The 13,946-nt window shown below is 32.2% G+C and overlaps 1 protein-coding gene across 1 annotated transcript; it reads left to right on the forward strand.

Moving 5' to 3' along the window:
- Positions 1-7,160: 7,160 nt before the first annotated feature.
- On the forward strand, positions 7,161-9,481 carry LOC11441806 (uncharacterized). Its single transcript, XM_003593539.4, has 3 exons — positions 7,161-7,448; positions 8,205-8,436; positions 8,834-9,481. The coding sequence occupies exons 1-3, from the start codon at positions 7,161-7,163 to the stop codon at positions 9,274-9,276; spliced, it is 963 nt and encodes a 320-aa protein (XP_003593587.2). The 3' UTR covers positions 9,277-9,481.
- Positions 9,482-13,946: the final 4,465 nt, after the last annotated feature.

The following is a 13,946-nucleotide window of genomic DNA, read 5'->3' on the forward strand; positions in this document are numbered from 1 at the left end:
GTTATTGGTGGTTTTGTGAAATTGGTGAAGTTGAGTTAAGTGTTCATGTGAAGGACCAAATTGAACTTTGATATTTATGGTTGTTGACTGAAATTTTGTTATTGTTGGATGGATTGAACCTAGGAGAATTTCTGTTTTCATGTTGTGGTTATGTTAGTTGAGTTGTTTGGGAGAAAACGGGTTTTTCGTGTGAAATGTCGATGTTTATGCGTTTTCGCCAATAAGTGATTATGTGAGGTTTTGGAAAATGACTTTTGGGATGGTTGAAACATGAAATTTTTGTAAAATATGATAGTGCCAAGTGTTAGGAGCATGTAGGCGAAAACGGCATCGAAAACGGATTAACGGTTTGATTTTTATGCGCGAAAACGTAGAAGTTGAATTTTGCATAGTCTGCTACTGTCAAAATCATGAAGCGATCTTACAAATCGTGAGGTGATTTTGACAGAAACAATAAATTTTCTGCATAGCCTGATGTTGTCGAATCATGAAGCGATTTCGCAAATCATGAGGCGATTTTGACAGCAACATCAAATTTTTCTACTCAGTCTGATGCTGTCAAAATCATGAAGCGATCTTACGAGTCATGAAGCGATTTTGGCAGCCTAGAAACCTTAAAAATGCAATTTTCTCTGATCCAATTACTTCCAAACTTCTTCCTAAGTGTAGGGACTTTATCCTAATCATCTAGGGATGTTTTTATGGAAGAAATAGCTTCGTATTAAGGGCTTAGTGAGTCCTTGTGTTTTCTTGACTTTAATGAAATATTTATGATATGATCTTTGCAAAACTTGAATTTAAGTGAATTGGCCTATGAAACGTTGATGTATACACTACTGCACTCATATGTGATTTGTGTATATACATGGTTGAGGTCCTAGAGTGTATTTATTTGGTTTTAGTTCATTTGTTCTAATCATGTAAAAGGTGATATTTCGGGTGGGAATGTGAAAAGTTGTGAAATGGGGTTTTTCATACGAACTTAAGTTGTTCTTGGATTAATGTTTAATGGTCTGGAGGCAACTTAAATTCATGAATACATGATTGGTTAAGGTTATTTGAGAACTCTCAACTTGTCTATGTTGTTTTGTCTTGGGAATTGTCAATGTTGGCCGTTTGCCACTTGACATAGTGTTTGGTCAAAAACATTTCTTGAACTAATTGTCTTATGAATTTTGGTGACTATTCTTATATGGCTAAGTGAAGTTGTATGAATGAATGATTGTATTGAATATGATGTTTATCATGAGATGTGTATGCTATCTTACTTAGAATGTAAGGAATGCTTGAATAGTGAAACTATATGTGATAGTTGATGTTTAATGGTTATATGTTGAATATGATATTTATCAAGAGATGTTGTTTTTCCCTATTACTTGGAATATGAGAATGCTTGAATAGTGAAACTATATGTGATAGTTGATGTTTAATGGTTATATGTTGAATATGATATTTATCAAGAGATGTTGTTTTTCCCTATTACTTGGAATATGAGAATGCTTGAAATGGTGAAACTATATGATATAGTTGATGTTGCATGACATGGTTGATTATTGATAATCATGTTAATGTGTGATGGTGAATACTATGATTTATTTGTGTGGGCATGTTTTCTTGATAATGCAATGTTGTGGAGATAATCAATATAATTGGGTGTTGTCCTATATATTGAGGTTGAGATTGTGAATTGTTGTCGCATTATCGAGTCCTTATACATGTCCATGCATCATAGTTGTTGTTGCTGTAAAAGGGATGACTCTTTTACTTCGAGATTATTGTAAGGCAGGTGTGAGCCCTTACATTCGATGTGCAAGTGGCATCGAAAGGTGACGACCTTGTTGAGATTTGGTACCACATGCATTTATGTGTCAATAAGTGCATATCATAGCATGAGTCCTATGTGAAATATGTGATTGGTGATGAAATGAGATGAATGGTTATTGATGATGTTTGTGATTGATGATTGTGAATGAATATTTGTGAATTGATATTTATTCCTGATACATGTGAATGGTGATTGTTCATGAAATATGATTAATGATTGTTCATGGCTTATGATTGGTGATTGTTCATGATGTATATGATCAGTGATTGTTCATGATGTATATGATTGGTGATTGTGTATGAATAACTGTGAATTAATTATTATTCATGATACATGTAATTGGTGATTTTTCATGAAATGTGATTAGTGATTATTCATGATACAAGTAATTGGTGATTGTTCATGAAATGTGATTAATGATTATTCATGATAAATGTGATTGGTGATTGTGAATGAATAATTGTAAATTGATAATTGTTCATATGATTGATGAATATTGATGTGAGATATCGGGGTGTGATGTAAGTATTAATGTGTAATTATTATTGATCAAGTGCATGATGTTTAAATTGAAATATTCATGTTAACTGTTATTTGGATTATGATAATGTAATACTTACCCCCAGTGGATCTGTTATGGACCGCCTGCCTATCTGTATGGATGGGTAGACGTTGTGCAGGTTTAGTTGCTTGGTGAGTTCTTGTGCTTGGTGGATATCTGGAGCTTTCTCCAATATCGGTGTTTAGATGTTTAGTCGGCTCTGATCTAGGCTTTGTTGTGTCGGTCTAGATTATCTTTTACTTTGGATTTTGTGATGTTTGGAGATTACCCGTTTGTTGGAATTTTTGAGATGTATCTATGTTGATGTAATTTATTGATTCATAACATGTATACTTGGATTTACTCTGGTTTATATTCCGCTGCGACTGTTGAGGTTTATATACATGTCTATCGTTTTTTTTGAATTTTGAATATGACGTAATCTCTATTTCTTGAATAAATGTATTATTCGCATGTTTAATTGCTTTAATAGAAGTAGGGTGTTACAGTCATGACATAATCTACAAAAATTGGGAAATCACTACATGAATCTTTGAACTCCACTAATGCATTTGCATATAACTGTTGAGTGGGCGATTCAACCATAGATTTCCATGCCTTCATTATCTTCTTCACCACTTCGCGATTGCTCACCTCTTTCTCATCCTTTTTAAAGCCCAAAGGATATTTACAATCTAAGACACACCTTTGTTTAACATTAGCTTGCACATGAAAGTAACAATTCATTGCATAACTTTCCGGAAAAACATGTGCAACCGCTTTCATCAAAGACATATCCCTATCGGTAACAATCACCTTAGGCATATTCATCTTTGACAAAAGAAGTTTACGCAACATTTTTAAAACCCAAACAAAATTTTCCTCTTTCTCATGTGTCATAAATCCAAACCCAACTGAATATGTCAAGTCGGTTGAAGTCACCCAACTACCTCAAAACATTGGCATCCTATACATGTTGGTTTTGTAGGTGGAGTCCATAACCAAAACCGTTGGAAAATTGTTAAACAACTTAATGGAAGTTGGATGAGCCCAAAAAATATCTTCAATAGTATTACTTTCAAGTTGTGTTCTTGAGTAATAAGTATAGTTGTGCTCCTTCAACTTCGAGATTAGAAATTGCAACGGCTTCTTGTCACCCCTATTTGCCTTCCATATTTGTTGAAGTTCATTGTACACTTGCTTCACATTTGTCATGCAATGTGGTCTTTGGTTCTTCAAATGTATCAAAATATTTATTGGAAGCATCTTGCTCTTGGTCAAGTCACGTACAATCTTCTTGTCGTCCTCCTTTAATCTACCGGCAAGAATGTGTCCTTCTAAAGCCGGCTCCATGGGATGGTTGTGAACTCCATTAAGAATGTTCAATCCCCATTCCTTTGTTTGCTTACTTTGATATCCAATAATCATGAATAAGCAACCACATTTTCTTGAGCCCGTTCTCGCATGCTTCGATTTTTTTTCGGAACATTGTGAGTTCCACTCCTTTCACATACTAGCCGGAACATTGGATTGATCAAGCTTGATCTTTGTGTGACAATTGTAAATCCCGCCTTATTTGCTTGTCGACGCACCCACTCAAGCAATTCATCTCTATCTTTCGACTTAACGTCGTATGAAAAAAACCTAGTCGTGTCGACCTCGTGGGCTTGAAGTGGGAGGACACCGGAGCCGGCAACATACTTTGAAGCTTCAACATTGACGGAAGCTCCATCAATGTTTGGTTTCGCTTCAACCTTAGGCGGTTTGACATCTCCGGAATTTTCAACAAAATTTTGTTTTGTCTCTCCCGGAACATCTTCTGTGTTCTCTACCATTACTATAATTATACAACATATAAATATGAATTAACAACTAACTAATGTATAAACATCAATGCCATGATGAATTAAAACAAAACAAAAAATAAAAGAAATTTTTTTTTGAAAACTGGCAGTAGCTGCCATTTTTCGTTGAGAAAAATTTTCACCAAGAGTTCCTCGGCACCTTACTACCGAGGTTTTCCTCGGCACTATACTACCAAGATTTTCCTCGGCAGTTAACTGTCGAGGATTCCCATGACAGGGTTCTACGTAACTCACGTAGATACCCATAAAATAATAAAAAAATCAATCGAATAAAATGCACAATACCTGTTTTTTTACGTCAAAAGTGTGTTGATACCTCCTATGCTTGATGCTTGAATGATTTTGGATCAAGGATTGTTGGAAAAAATATTGGATTTTGGGATTGGAATGGAGATGAAAAATGAAGTTGATGAAGAAAATAGTGTGTAGGGGGAGCAGGTGGCTGTTTCATCTAATGAAACATTTCCTCGGCAGTTAACTGCAGCCGGATTTCAAATTCCTCGGCAGTTAACTGCCGATGGGATATTTGGGTAATTTACTTGTGTTTCTCAGCCAAACAACATGTGGGAATAGCAATTCTCTAAATAAAGTGTTTAAAGAGAGATGAAAAAAGATAGAATTGACCCCGAGGTCAATTTGAATAGAAAAATGGTCAACCATCCACTCCCTCAAAAAAGAAATGTGTAGAGATTAGGTAGATGTCAGCCGAGCAATCAACAATATATGTATAATTTTGCCCTCAACTCATCCGTATGAACAAAATATCAATAGACTAAGTCAAAACATGCATACCTATTATCTTAATAATAGGAAGGATGGAGAACATGGATCGTTGATATGAAAATGTATAACTTAGGCAACAAGACAATTTTAGGTTGTAATTCAGTCAACCGATAGTTACTTATATTAGTAATGTTAGTCATGATCATTCATGTTGAAATATGGTAGTTAGTGGATCAAAATTGTGGCAGGAAATTTTTGGGGAGGTTGCTTAGTTAATCTAAGTCTATAAATACCTCATTGGAAAGATTATTCAAGACACATAAAATAAAATAAAAATTTACATCTATATTTATCTTTCCTTTATCGCCTTTTCTTTACTTTATTTTTATGTCTTCTTAGGTAGTAGTTCTTGAAACGCCTCCATACTGCTTTCATAATTGTCGATTGACCCCACAAACCAACAAGAGTCATTTCAGTGTGCTTTGTCCTTACTCAAACACTTTATAGAAAACTTTCCGGAAGCTTATCCATCCAAATATTACTCTAAGTCAGACACACTTAACTATGGAGGTCTTATATGTTAGATTATCGAAATAAAGATGCATGTTGTTGATATAGATTACCCACAAATCCTTATAAACTCTCTATCAACTGTATAGTCTCATACCTACACGACATTAAGATCCTTCTCATTTTAATGTAATTTAGTTCATGAGCCAATGGCTAAACCAAAAAGAAGACTCACCCAAGCTAACACGTTAATGCTAGCTACACTCACTTTTCAACACTCTCTTTAACATTCACTCTTTTATTGGATGAAATCAATGTATGTCCCCATCACTTTATGTAGGTTTAATTTTCAAAGTGTACACCCACAATAATTTAAATTAATAAAATAGTAAGTATTATAAAGAGTGTTGCTAGCAATTAACGTTACTCTAAAATTATTTATGTTCCTCGTATAATTTCTTTAACTATTTATTATATGACCATTTGACACATTTCTCTTTCTACAATACATACCAACGGATGGCTTTGACAAAATAATAATTAAATATTAAAATTTAAAAACGACAAAACGATATTTAAAACCGACGGAGTATCACGTTTCATATATTCATCTTTACAATAAATAGTCAGAGAAATTTTGACAAAACTGGGGGTAATACTACTTTGAACGTTGAAACTGATAAATAAAAAAACATTCTTTTTAAAAAAATACTGTTAAAAAATAATAGAGAAAGTAAGTTTAATCAATAATAGTATTTTTTTTTTTTAATTTAAACCATTAGCTCTTTTTCTTGAACAAATTTATACCAGTTAGTCTTTTTTCAGTATTCAACAGTTCACTGAATTTAATCAAACAATTCTCATAGTTCTAAGTCTCCACAATATTATCAATAAATAGTTCCCTGTATTCGTTAAAGCAGTTTTTTTTTTTTTTATCAGGTAGCATAAGCTGATATTTGTTAGGTTTTAATATAAGTAATGATGATTACGTAGATAAAATGACAAAGCCACTATAAACTCACACATATAAGTGGAGACGTTGAAGACTATTTATCAATTGATCTAGAACTTGTAGACACATTCACATTTTTTTACACTGTAATAATGATTACATCTACACACAAAAACATAAATAACGATTGGTATACAAACGCTTAATAATATTCCACATTTTTTACACCTCATTCAACATATAGGAGTAATGATGATTACATTTTTTTTCTGGTACAAAGGAAAATGAGACAACACAGGAACAGAAAAAGAAAAAGGCTAACATAACCTAGCTAATCTCTTAAGAAGAAGGTTCCATTAGCGTCACTTCTAAGAAGGCTGAGCAGCTCACAAACAAATAGATAAATATTGATTTGTATATTTTCCTTCAAAAAAATAAATAATGATTTGTATATAAATGTTAAATTGTATTCGTAAGCAATTTACACGCAAATAATGCCACATATAGGAGTAGATTCAATAAATAACTTTTGCATCCGGTCTATATTATAAACTAATTACATTAATTATTTAATGAATCTGGAAAAAAAAAATTTTGCTTATATATGTGACGGGAGGAGTATAGTTTTAAATTAGGTCTCATAAGGGACCCACCTTTGAAATCATTTTTCTTGAGTATAAAATACATTGAAACTCATAATACCAAGTTGAGCAAACCGTGGGTGAAGAAAACATACCTTAGAAAATGAGATTCATGAGTATTTGCTCTTGGGTTGCAAAAACTACTAGGTTTTTATGGATTCATCCTCTGAATAGTCTCGAGTCTGAAGAACAATCTTCAAACACGAGTGTTGGTGATGTTCAGTTTGAATTTTTTGATGTTGGTGAAGTGATCAAGTCAGGTCAAAATGCTAGCGATCTTAAACAGTGTCATTCACTTGAAATGGATTTGGATGATGATGAAGAGAATGATCGAAGTAGTATCACTAAGAAGAATCAAATCTTTTGGGAAAGCCAACACCTGGATTTGCAGGTGATTGGTTAATTACTTAATTTTATATGGTCATGTTTTTTAAATTTATTCTTCATAGTAGTATGATTTTATTTTGAGGGACATATAGTAGTGTGATTTTCTTACTTTGCTTAATAGATTGTGCCAACATTTAGTTAGAAAAGTTATTTGATGTTTTTGTTGGATCTAATCATGGCTCGTAATTGTCAACTACGACTACAATACTTGTCTCCATTTTGCCACAATATCAATACTTGTGTAGAATAATGACAACCACATTTAGAATAATGAATATGAATGTGAAGTGGGTTTTGCCTCAACTTTTCTTTCATAATCACTTTGAATCGGAAATAAGAGGGAGCGTACGTTACTTTTGCAAATGTAGTTTGCAAAACGAATTCCTCGCAGACTATATTTTTTTAAAAAGTTATGTTTTTTATGAATAAAATATGTAAGTCCTCTTTGAAACTATTTTTTTTATTAAATAATTTAGTGTTTAGAAATTCAACCTCTTTAATGAATAAACGAGCAAAGTCCACGGGAACGAAACAATTTTTTTCCAATGTCAAATATTTTATATATATATATATGTGTGTGTGTGTGTGTGTGTGTGTGTGTGTGTGTGTGTTATTTTTAAATTAATTTCAATACTTATCAGCAAAAATAAAAAAATAAAAAACATCAATAAAAACACGACTTGGATAAATGCTATATTTGTTTATTAATAAATATGATTTAAATTTGCTTTTGTTCCAAAATCATTTGATTTTGGTTTAGACCAATATAGATAACACAAGTTCTTTGGAGACTAAGATAAGGAGTGCCACCAAAGAAGCTATTGAAGAAATAGAAAGCTGTGGAACAGTGTGTGGCTGCACCAGAAAGAAGATTGCTATCACCTCTTGCCGAGACTGCTTAATGAGGGAAGTTTTTACGAGGCTTCACAAAACTGGTTTCAATATTGCTATTTGTAAAACAAAATGGAGAACTTCATCAGATATTCCATCAGGTATATGTGATTTATTGCTAACAAATATAGTTATGAAAAGCAATATTATTAGAATTTACGACCTTCAGATATAAGAACCGGAAAATGATACAATAATAGTCTTTGCATTGAACGTATTTATCTATTTAATGTTAAATTCCTAATATACCCCCACTATTGTCTTCAAAATGTCATGTTTAATGTGTCCTCCTCTAATCATTTGCTCCTCAAGATGTCTCCATAAAAACAAAATATATTAGAGAAAATTAGTAAAGTACATTAAAGTTTTCTCTAAATTTCTTTCCTGATCTTTTTGCACTTGGAAAAGGAAAAATATGTTTACAATGGGAAACTAAATTTAGAATTTATGATCATATATAATTTTTGTAACCTAATACTATTACAATTAACTATGTAGGGGAACACACATTTTTGGATGTGATAGACAACACAAATCCAGAAAAAGGGGAGGTGAGAGTGATGATTGAGATGAACTTCCAAGCTGAGTTTGAGATGGCAAAAGGAAGTGATGAATACAACAACTTGGTTAAGAAGGTACCTGAAGTGTTTGTTGGAGAAGTAGGGAGAATGAGCAAGTTAATCAAAATCTTATGCATGGCAGCCAAAAAATGCATGAAGGATAAAAAGTTGCATATGGGGCCATGGAGGAGGCATAAGTACATGGAAGCTAAATGGTTAGGTCCATGTGAAAGGTACCCTTCAACAAAGTCTCCACTTTCTATTGGATCATTTTCTGAGAGGATCATAACAAAGCAAAAATCAAAGGTATCTATGTTGACTATTGAATTATTTGATAAGCTTCCAACATTGCATTGCCCAGCTGTTGATGAGGTTGTGTGATTGTGATAAGGTAGATCAACTTAATAAGTTTTTATTCTAAGTTTTGGTACAATCAACTTAATAAGTTTTATTCCTGATCGTTTTGAACTTGGTTAATTTCATTTGTTCCCCTTTTCTTTGGTTAGAACTAAGTAGTGAGTGACTTGCATATGTCACACCCCACATACTTTGTATGTAAATCGCCAATATTTTATAGAGATAGATGTGTGGAAAATTTTGGTTAAAGTTTATAAATAGCTCTTGGATGCGGATCTTCTTTTATTGATACTATATATATACATACATAAAAGAGAAAATGCTAACAACATTTTTTTTTTTAACGCTACAAATACATAGAAATATTAGCAAACCGAAAAAGTTGGGATGTTTGATATATTGAAGCTGAACTTGCACTCTCCACTTTGCTATTAGACTCTTTAAAACAAACAGAAAAAATATAGATAGCAAAGTGTACTAATTACTAATTTAGTAATTAGACATATTTTTCAAGAATCGCTTTCACAAAGTGTTCTCTTTTTCATCTTATAACTTCTCTGTTCTTTTGTCTAGAAAAAGAAACTTATTTTTTCTTTTCTCATTTTATTTTATCACTTGTCATAATTGTGACTTTGACTTTTTTCCCTTTCTTTTTCTCTCATGTTTTAAAACTAATTTATCTTTCTAGATATTAGATAACCGGATGAGGGTTGTTAAAGGTATACAAAAGAGAAGGAATGGAAAAGATAGAAATTTCAAATTTTCAATGGAAGATTATATGGAAAATGGAGAGAGATACACCATAAAAGTTCTTTTAAGGGAAAATAAATACTTTCATTAAAAACTAAATCATGCACAAGATGAATACCAAGATGGATCAAAGTTACAAAACACAATACAACAAAACACCCTGCCAAAGGCTCACAAATCACTACTAAAAGTAGATGACAACTAGAATGTTTTTTTACATCACTTCTTGATGAATTGGAGGTAATTTATTCTATCAAAGAAAATTCTTATTTTTTTCGTCTCCTTCATTCACATGTGATCTTCATCTCATTTGTTTATAATCGAATCCTAATCGTCATTAATGATAAATTTCCCTCGATTCCCCACCAAATAATGTAGGCCTTACAATTGCAGTTTTTCTGCGTGCAGTTAACATTTCCATCTAAAAAACATCAAACTTCTTCATTCAACATGTAATCTTAATTTCTTTCGTTCTAGAATCAAATCCTACCTATCACTAGAGGTAAATTATCCATGATTCATCTTCTTCCTCTCTTGATACGTTTTTCTCTTCCATTTCACCTCTAATTTCGTTTATTTTCCCAAACCCCATTTTAATATCCTTCCATAGCTAAAAGAAAACTAGAAAACAAGTTGATAGTATCAGTAGTTTACATGATGAAGAAGTAGTTTATATAATGTTGTATATTGCCTGTGTAGCGCAATTTTATACGAAGTATGGTATGATTATAATTATAAGGCCTCGTTATGCGTTGCATATTTCACAAATAAAATTTTGTTGGATCAATCGTAGTATGGAAAACCACTCAAGGTTGAATCCGTTCAAGAAAAAGTAAAGTCGACAAAAGTGAACTCAAATAAATGTATAGGATTTTTAAGGTAAACAAGCATTAGAAACCTAAGTCAAATTTATAAGGAGTATATGAGAAACAAGGAATTAACTCGAAGGATATCAGATGCATCTGTTAGCCTTGCTTTCCACCATGTACCTAATGTATAATGTATTCTACAACTCATAGTTAAGGAGGTTATTATCGAATTCTTTTCGACTATGAGATTGGAAACCATGTCATGAAATCAATTTTAGTCTATCAACTCAAGTAAATTTGTATTTATGGTTATGTAATCAGGTAAATCCCTAATTTTTTTTTTTTCCTTAAAAAAAAAATACAGTCACGGTTATCAGTATGAGTTATTTTATCCTTGAAATTTTTAAGTGAAAGGGTAAAATGGTGAATATAAGACTTTTTGGACCAAATCACACTATTCCAACGGATTACAGAGAATGTAATATTCGTGCTTAAAACTCTAACGATATTTTATCGGTTAATTTAGTCTGAGAAGAGTATAAAAAAAGAAGAAGGGTAAATTGGTAATATGCACCTAAAGGGTATAAATAAAACAAGGAAAATTAGAAAAATAGCATCAAGAAATTTTCAAGACACAGCTGGCAAGTTTTAATTGCATGATTTATTTGTTCACTTCTTATTTTTCAGTCACACCTCCTTGAATTGTGGCAAATAGTGCATTGTAATTGGCTACTCTTTATTCTTGAAGAATTATTAATGTTATTTTTCTAGAACTTCTACGACACACCCACAAATTAAGGTGTACCGGTACTTTCGCTTACAATTTTTATAAATTAACTATTATTTTTTATGAAGAAAATAGGTGTTTTTTGACATATATATTTTAGAAAATATCATTTTATAAAAATAAAAATAAAAATAAAAACATCATTTCATTTTTTTATAAAAATCATACTAAATTTTTCTACATTTTATTGTAAAAAATAATCAAAATTCTCTATTATGAGTAATAAAAATTCAGAAAAATCAAATTTTATTGCATTGTTTTTGGTAAATAAGATTTAATTATTATAATTATAGATGATAGAAAATAATTTTTTCCTACAAAAAAATACAATCAATTTAAGGATTTGGTGCATCAATACAATCAAATTTAAGGATTTGCCATATATCATTCCTCGTAAAACAAACAACGCAATTTCTTCATTTTCTCCCTCTAACCTCATGCCCTCCTCTCCCTCCTCATTCAAGCTTGCATGCAATCCTTCTATTAATCTAAATGGCAGCAGAAACTCTCCCTCACTTCACTTTTCTCTCCAACTGAACCATAAAACCCATTTTTCCCGAAATTCAACTTTCTCTAAATTTATACGATGAGTAGCTTGTTAGTGATGATTCTACGCTGCCAAGGATCTAAGGTAAGTGAAAGTAAGTTGTTTCCCCTCCTTTCCATCGCTCAAAACCTAACCTTTGGTTCCAAAATATCATTTTTTAGTCAATAGGTGATTACAAGTAATTACCTTCTTGCTCAAAGTTGCTTGCATGGACAGTAGGAGCTTATAGGGTGAAATGGTGAGTGAATGACTTCAAATGGTTGGACTGTTGTTGATGTATGTAAGGACTAAGGTTGAATTGTTGAGCAAAATGAATTATCATTGTTAAAAGTTATTATGTTTGAACTTTATGGAATGTCAATTCAAAATTCGTATGGCATATACGTGGCTTTTTCGTCATACCTTTGACTATGTAGAATTGAGTAATTATTGGATTTTCATATTCTACGCTTAAGGGTATAAATTATGCTGAAAATGGCTTACGAGTTTGACATGGACTTTTTCGAAATAAGCTAAAACGAGATTTTAAGTTGGTTATAAATGATTCCAGAGTTGATTATGGATGCCCAGTGGCGTAGCCAGGATCCTGGCTAAGGGGGTGCGCTTTTATAAAAAAAAAAAAAAAAAAATTATCTAATAGTCTAGTGGTAAAAATGACTTTTTTTTTTTTGGCTTTCGCATCGGTTTCTGACCCACCAAAGGTGGGCGAGTAATCCGGCTCATGCGTAGAGGCATGCGCATTGACCAAGTGTTGTTCCCTCTGGGAATCGAACCCGATATTCCTCGAGTACGTCCTTGGAAGGAGTTCCTTGCCATTGAAGACCAAACAACTTGGTTCAAAAATGACTTTTCTTAGGCATGAATAATTAAGTTGTTTTGCAAAAAAATGATTATGGAGCTGACATGAACTTATTTGGGATTTAGTGGTGTAATGAAATCAGAAAATGCAAAGGTGAGTACCCAACATCCATGGGTAGTTATTTTGATTATGTCATATACCTTTGCTAAATTAGTTTTGATTATGCTAAGTTCCCCTTTAATGCATATATTACTTGTTGTTGATTTGAGTTGCCAAAATTTTTTTTAGATGTTTATGTGAGTCCTCTAAGCTGGAGGCAAGTTGTTATAATTTGATTACACTTTTTATCAAAGTCAAAAATATGCTTTTAACTTAATTCTAAGAGCAACTTCAATGCATGTTCTACACAATGTACTACACGCCCAAAAACTCTTGTTATGTTTTAGCATTGGAGAACATCCACTTGTCATTTAAGGTGGAGAACGGTTGCACCACAAGAACCAATTCTACATAACCAAAAGCTGCTTTTTATGTACGGACAGCTAAACTTGGAAAATGCCAAAGCACAAATGCAAGATAAGCCATATATAGATAGCTGCTTTAAAGCCAAAGCACAAAGCACACATGCAAAAACTTATTATATATTATTATTATTATTAATTTATTATTATAAAAGAAATATGTGGGGTCTATTGTAGGACCCTAAAAAGTAATATAAGAACACAAATATGATTCTTGCATTAGAGTAAAAATAAATGATAGTTCTTAAATCTTATGTGTCATCTATGGGTCCACAAAAAATGATTGAAGAATAAAATTTTGATTCTAGCATTGTAGATGCTCATGATTTCGATCATTGCAAAATAAATACGAACTTGCCTCTAAACCTTGAATGACTTATTTTTCATGGCAATTCAAGTGAACCTTCAAGTGACACAACATGCATTCATGAGAGACATAATCATGGGAATCATTATATAATTACTTTTTAGAAATGGCATA

Source organism: Medicago truncatula, chromosome 2, assembly GCF_003473485.1.
Source record: "Medicago truncatula cultivar Jemalong A17 chromosome 2, MtrunA17r5.0-ANR, whole genome shotgun sequence".
Classification (NCBI taxonomy): domain Eukaryota; kingdom Viridiplantae; phylum Streptophyta; class Magnoliopsida; order Fabales; family Fabaceae; genus Medicago; species Medicago truncatula.

What these genes read in the sequence shown, in the direction of transcription:
- LOC11441806 (XM_003593539.4), top strand. Translation starts at nt 7,161, where the DNA reads ATGAGATTCATGAGTATTTGCTCTTGGGTTGCAAAAACTACTAGGTTT. An exon ending in GCCAACACCTGGATTTGCAG is followed by an intron (nt 7,449 to 8,204) that starts GTGATTGGTTAA and finishes ATTTTGGTTTAG; the next exon opens with ACCAATATAGATAACACAAG. An exon ending in TTCATCAGATATTCCATCAG is followed by an intron (nt 8,437 to 8,833) that starts GTATATGTGATT and finishes TTAACTATGTAG; the next exon opens with GGGAACACACATTTTTGGAT.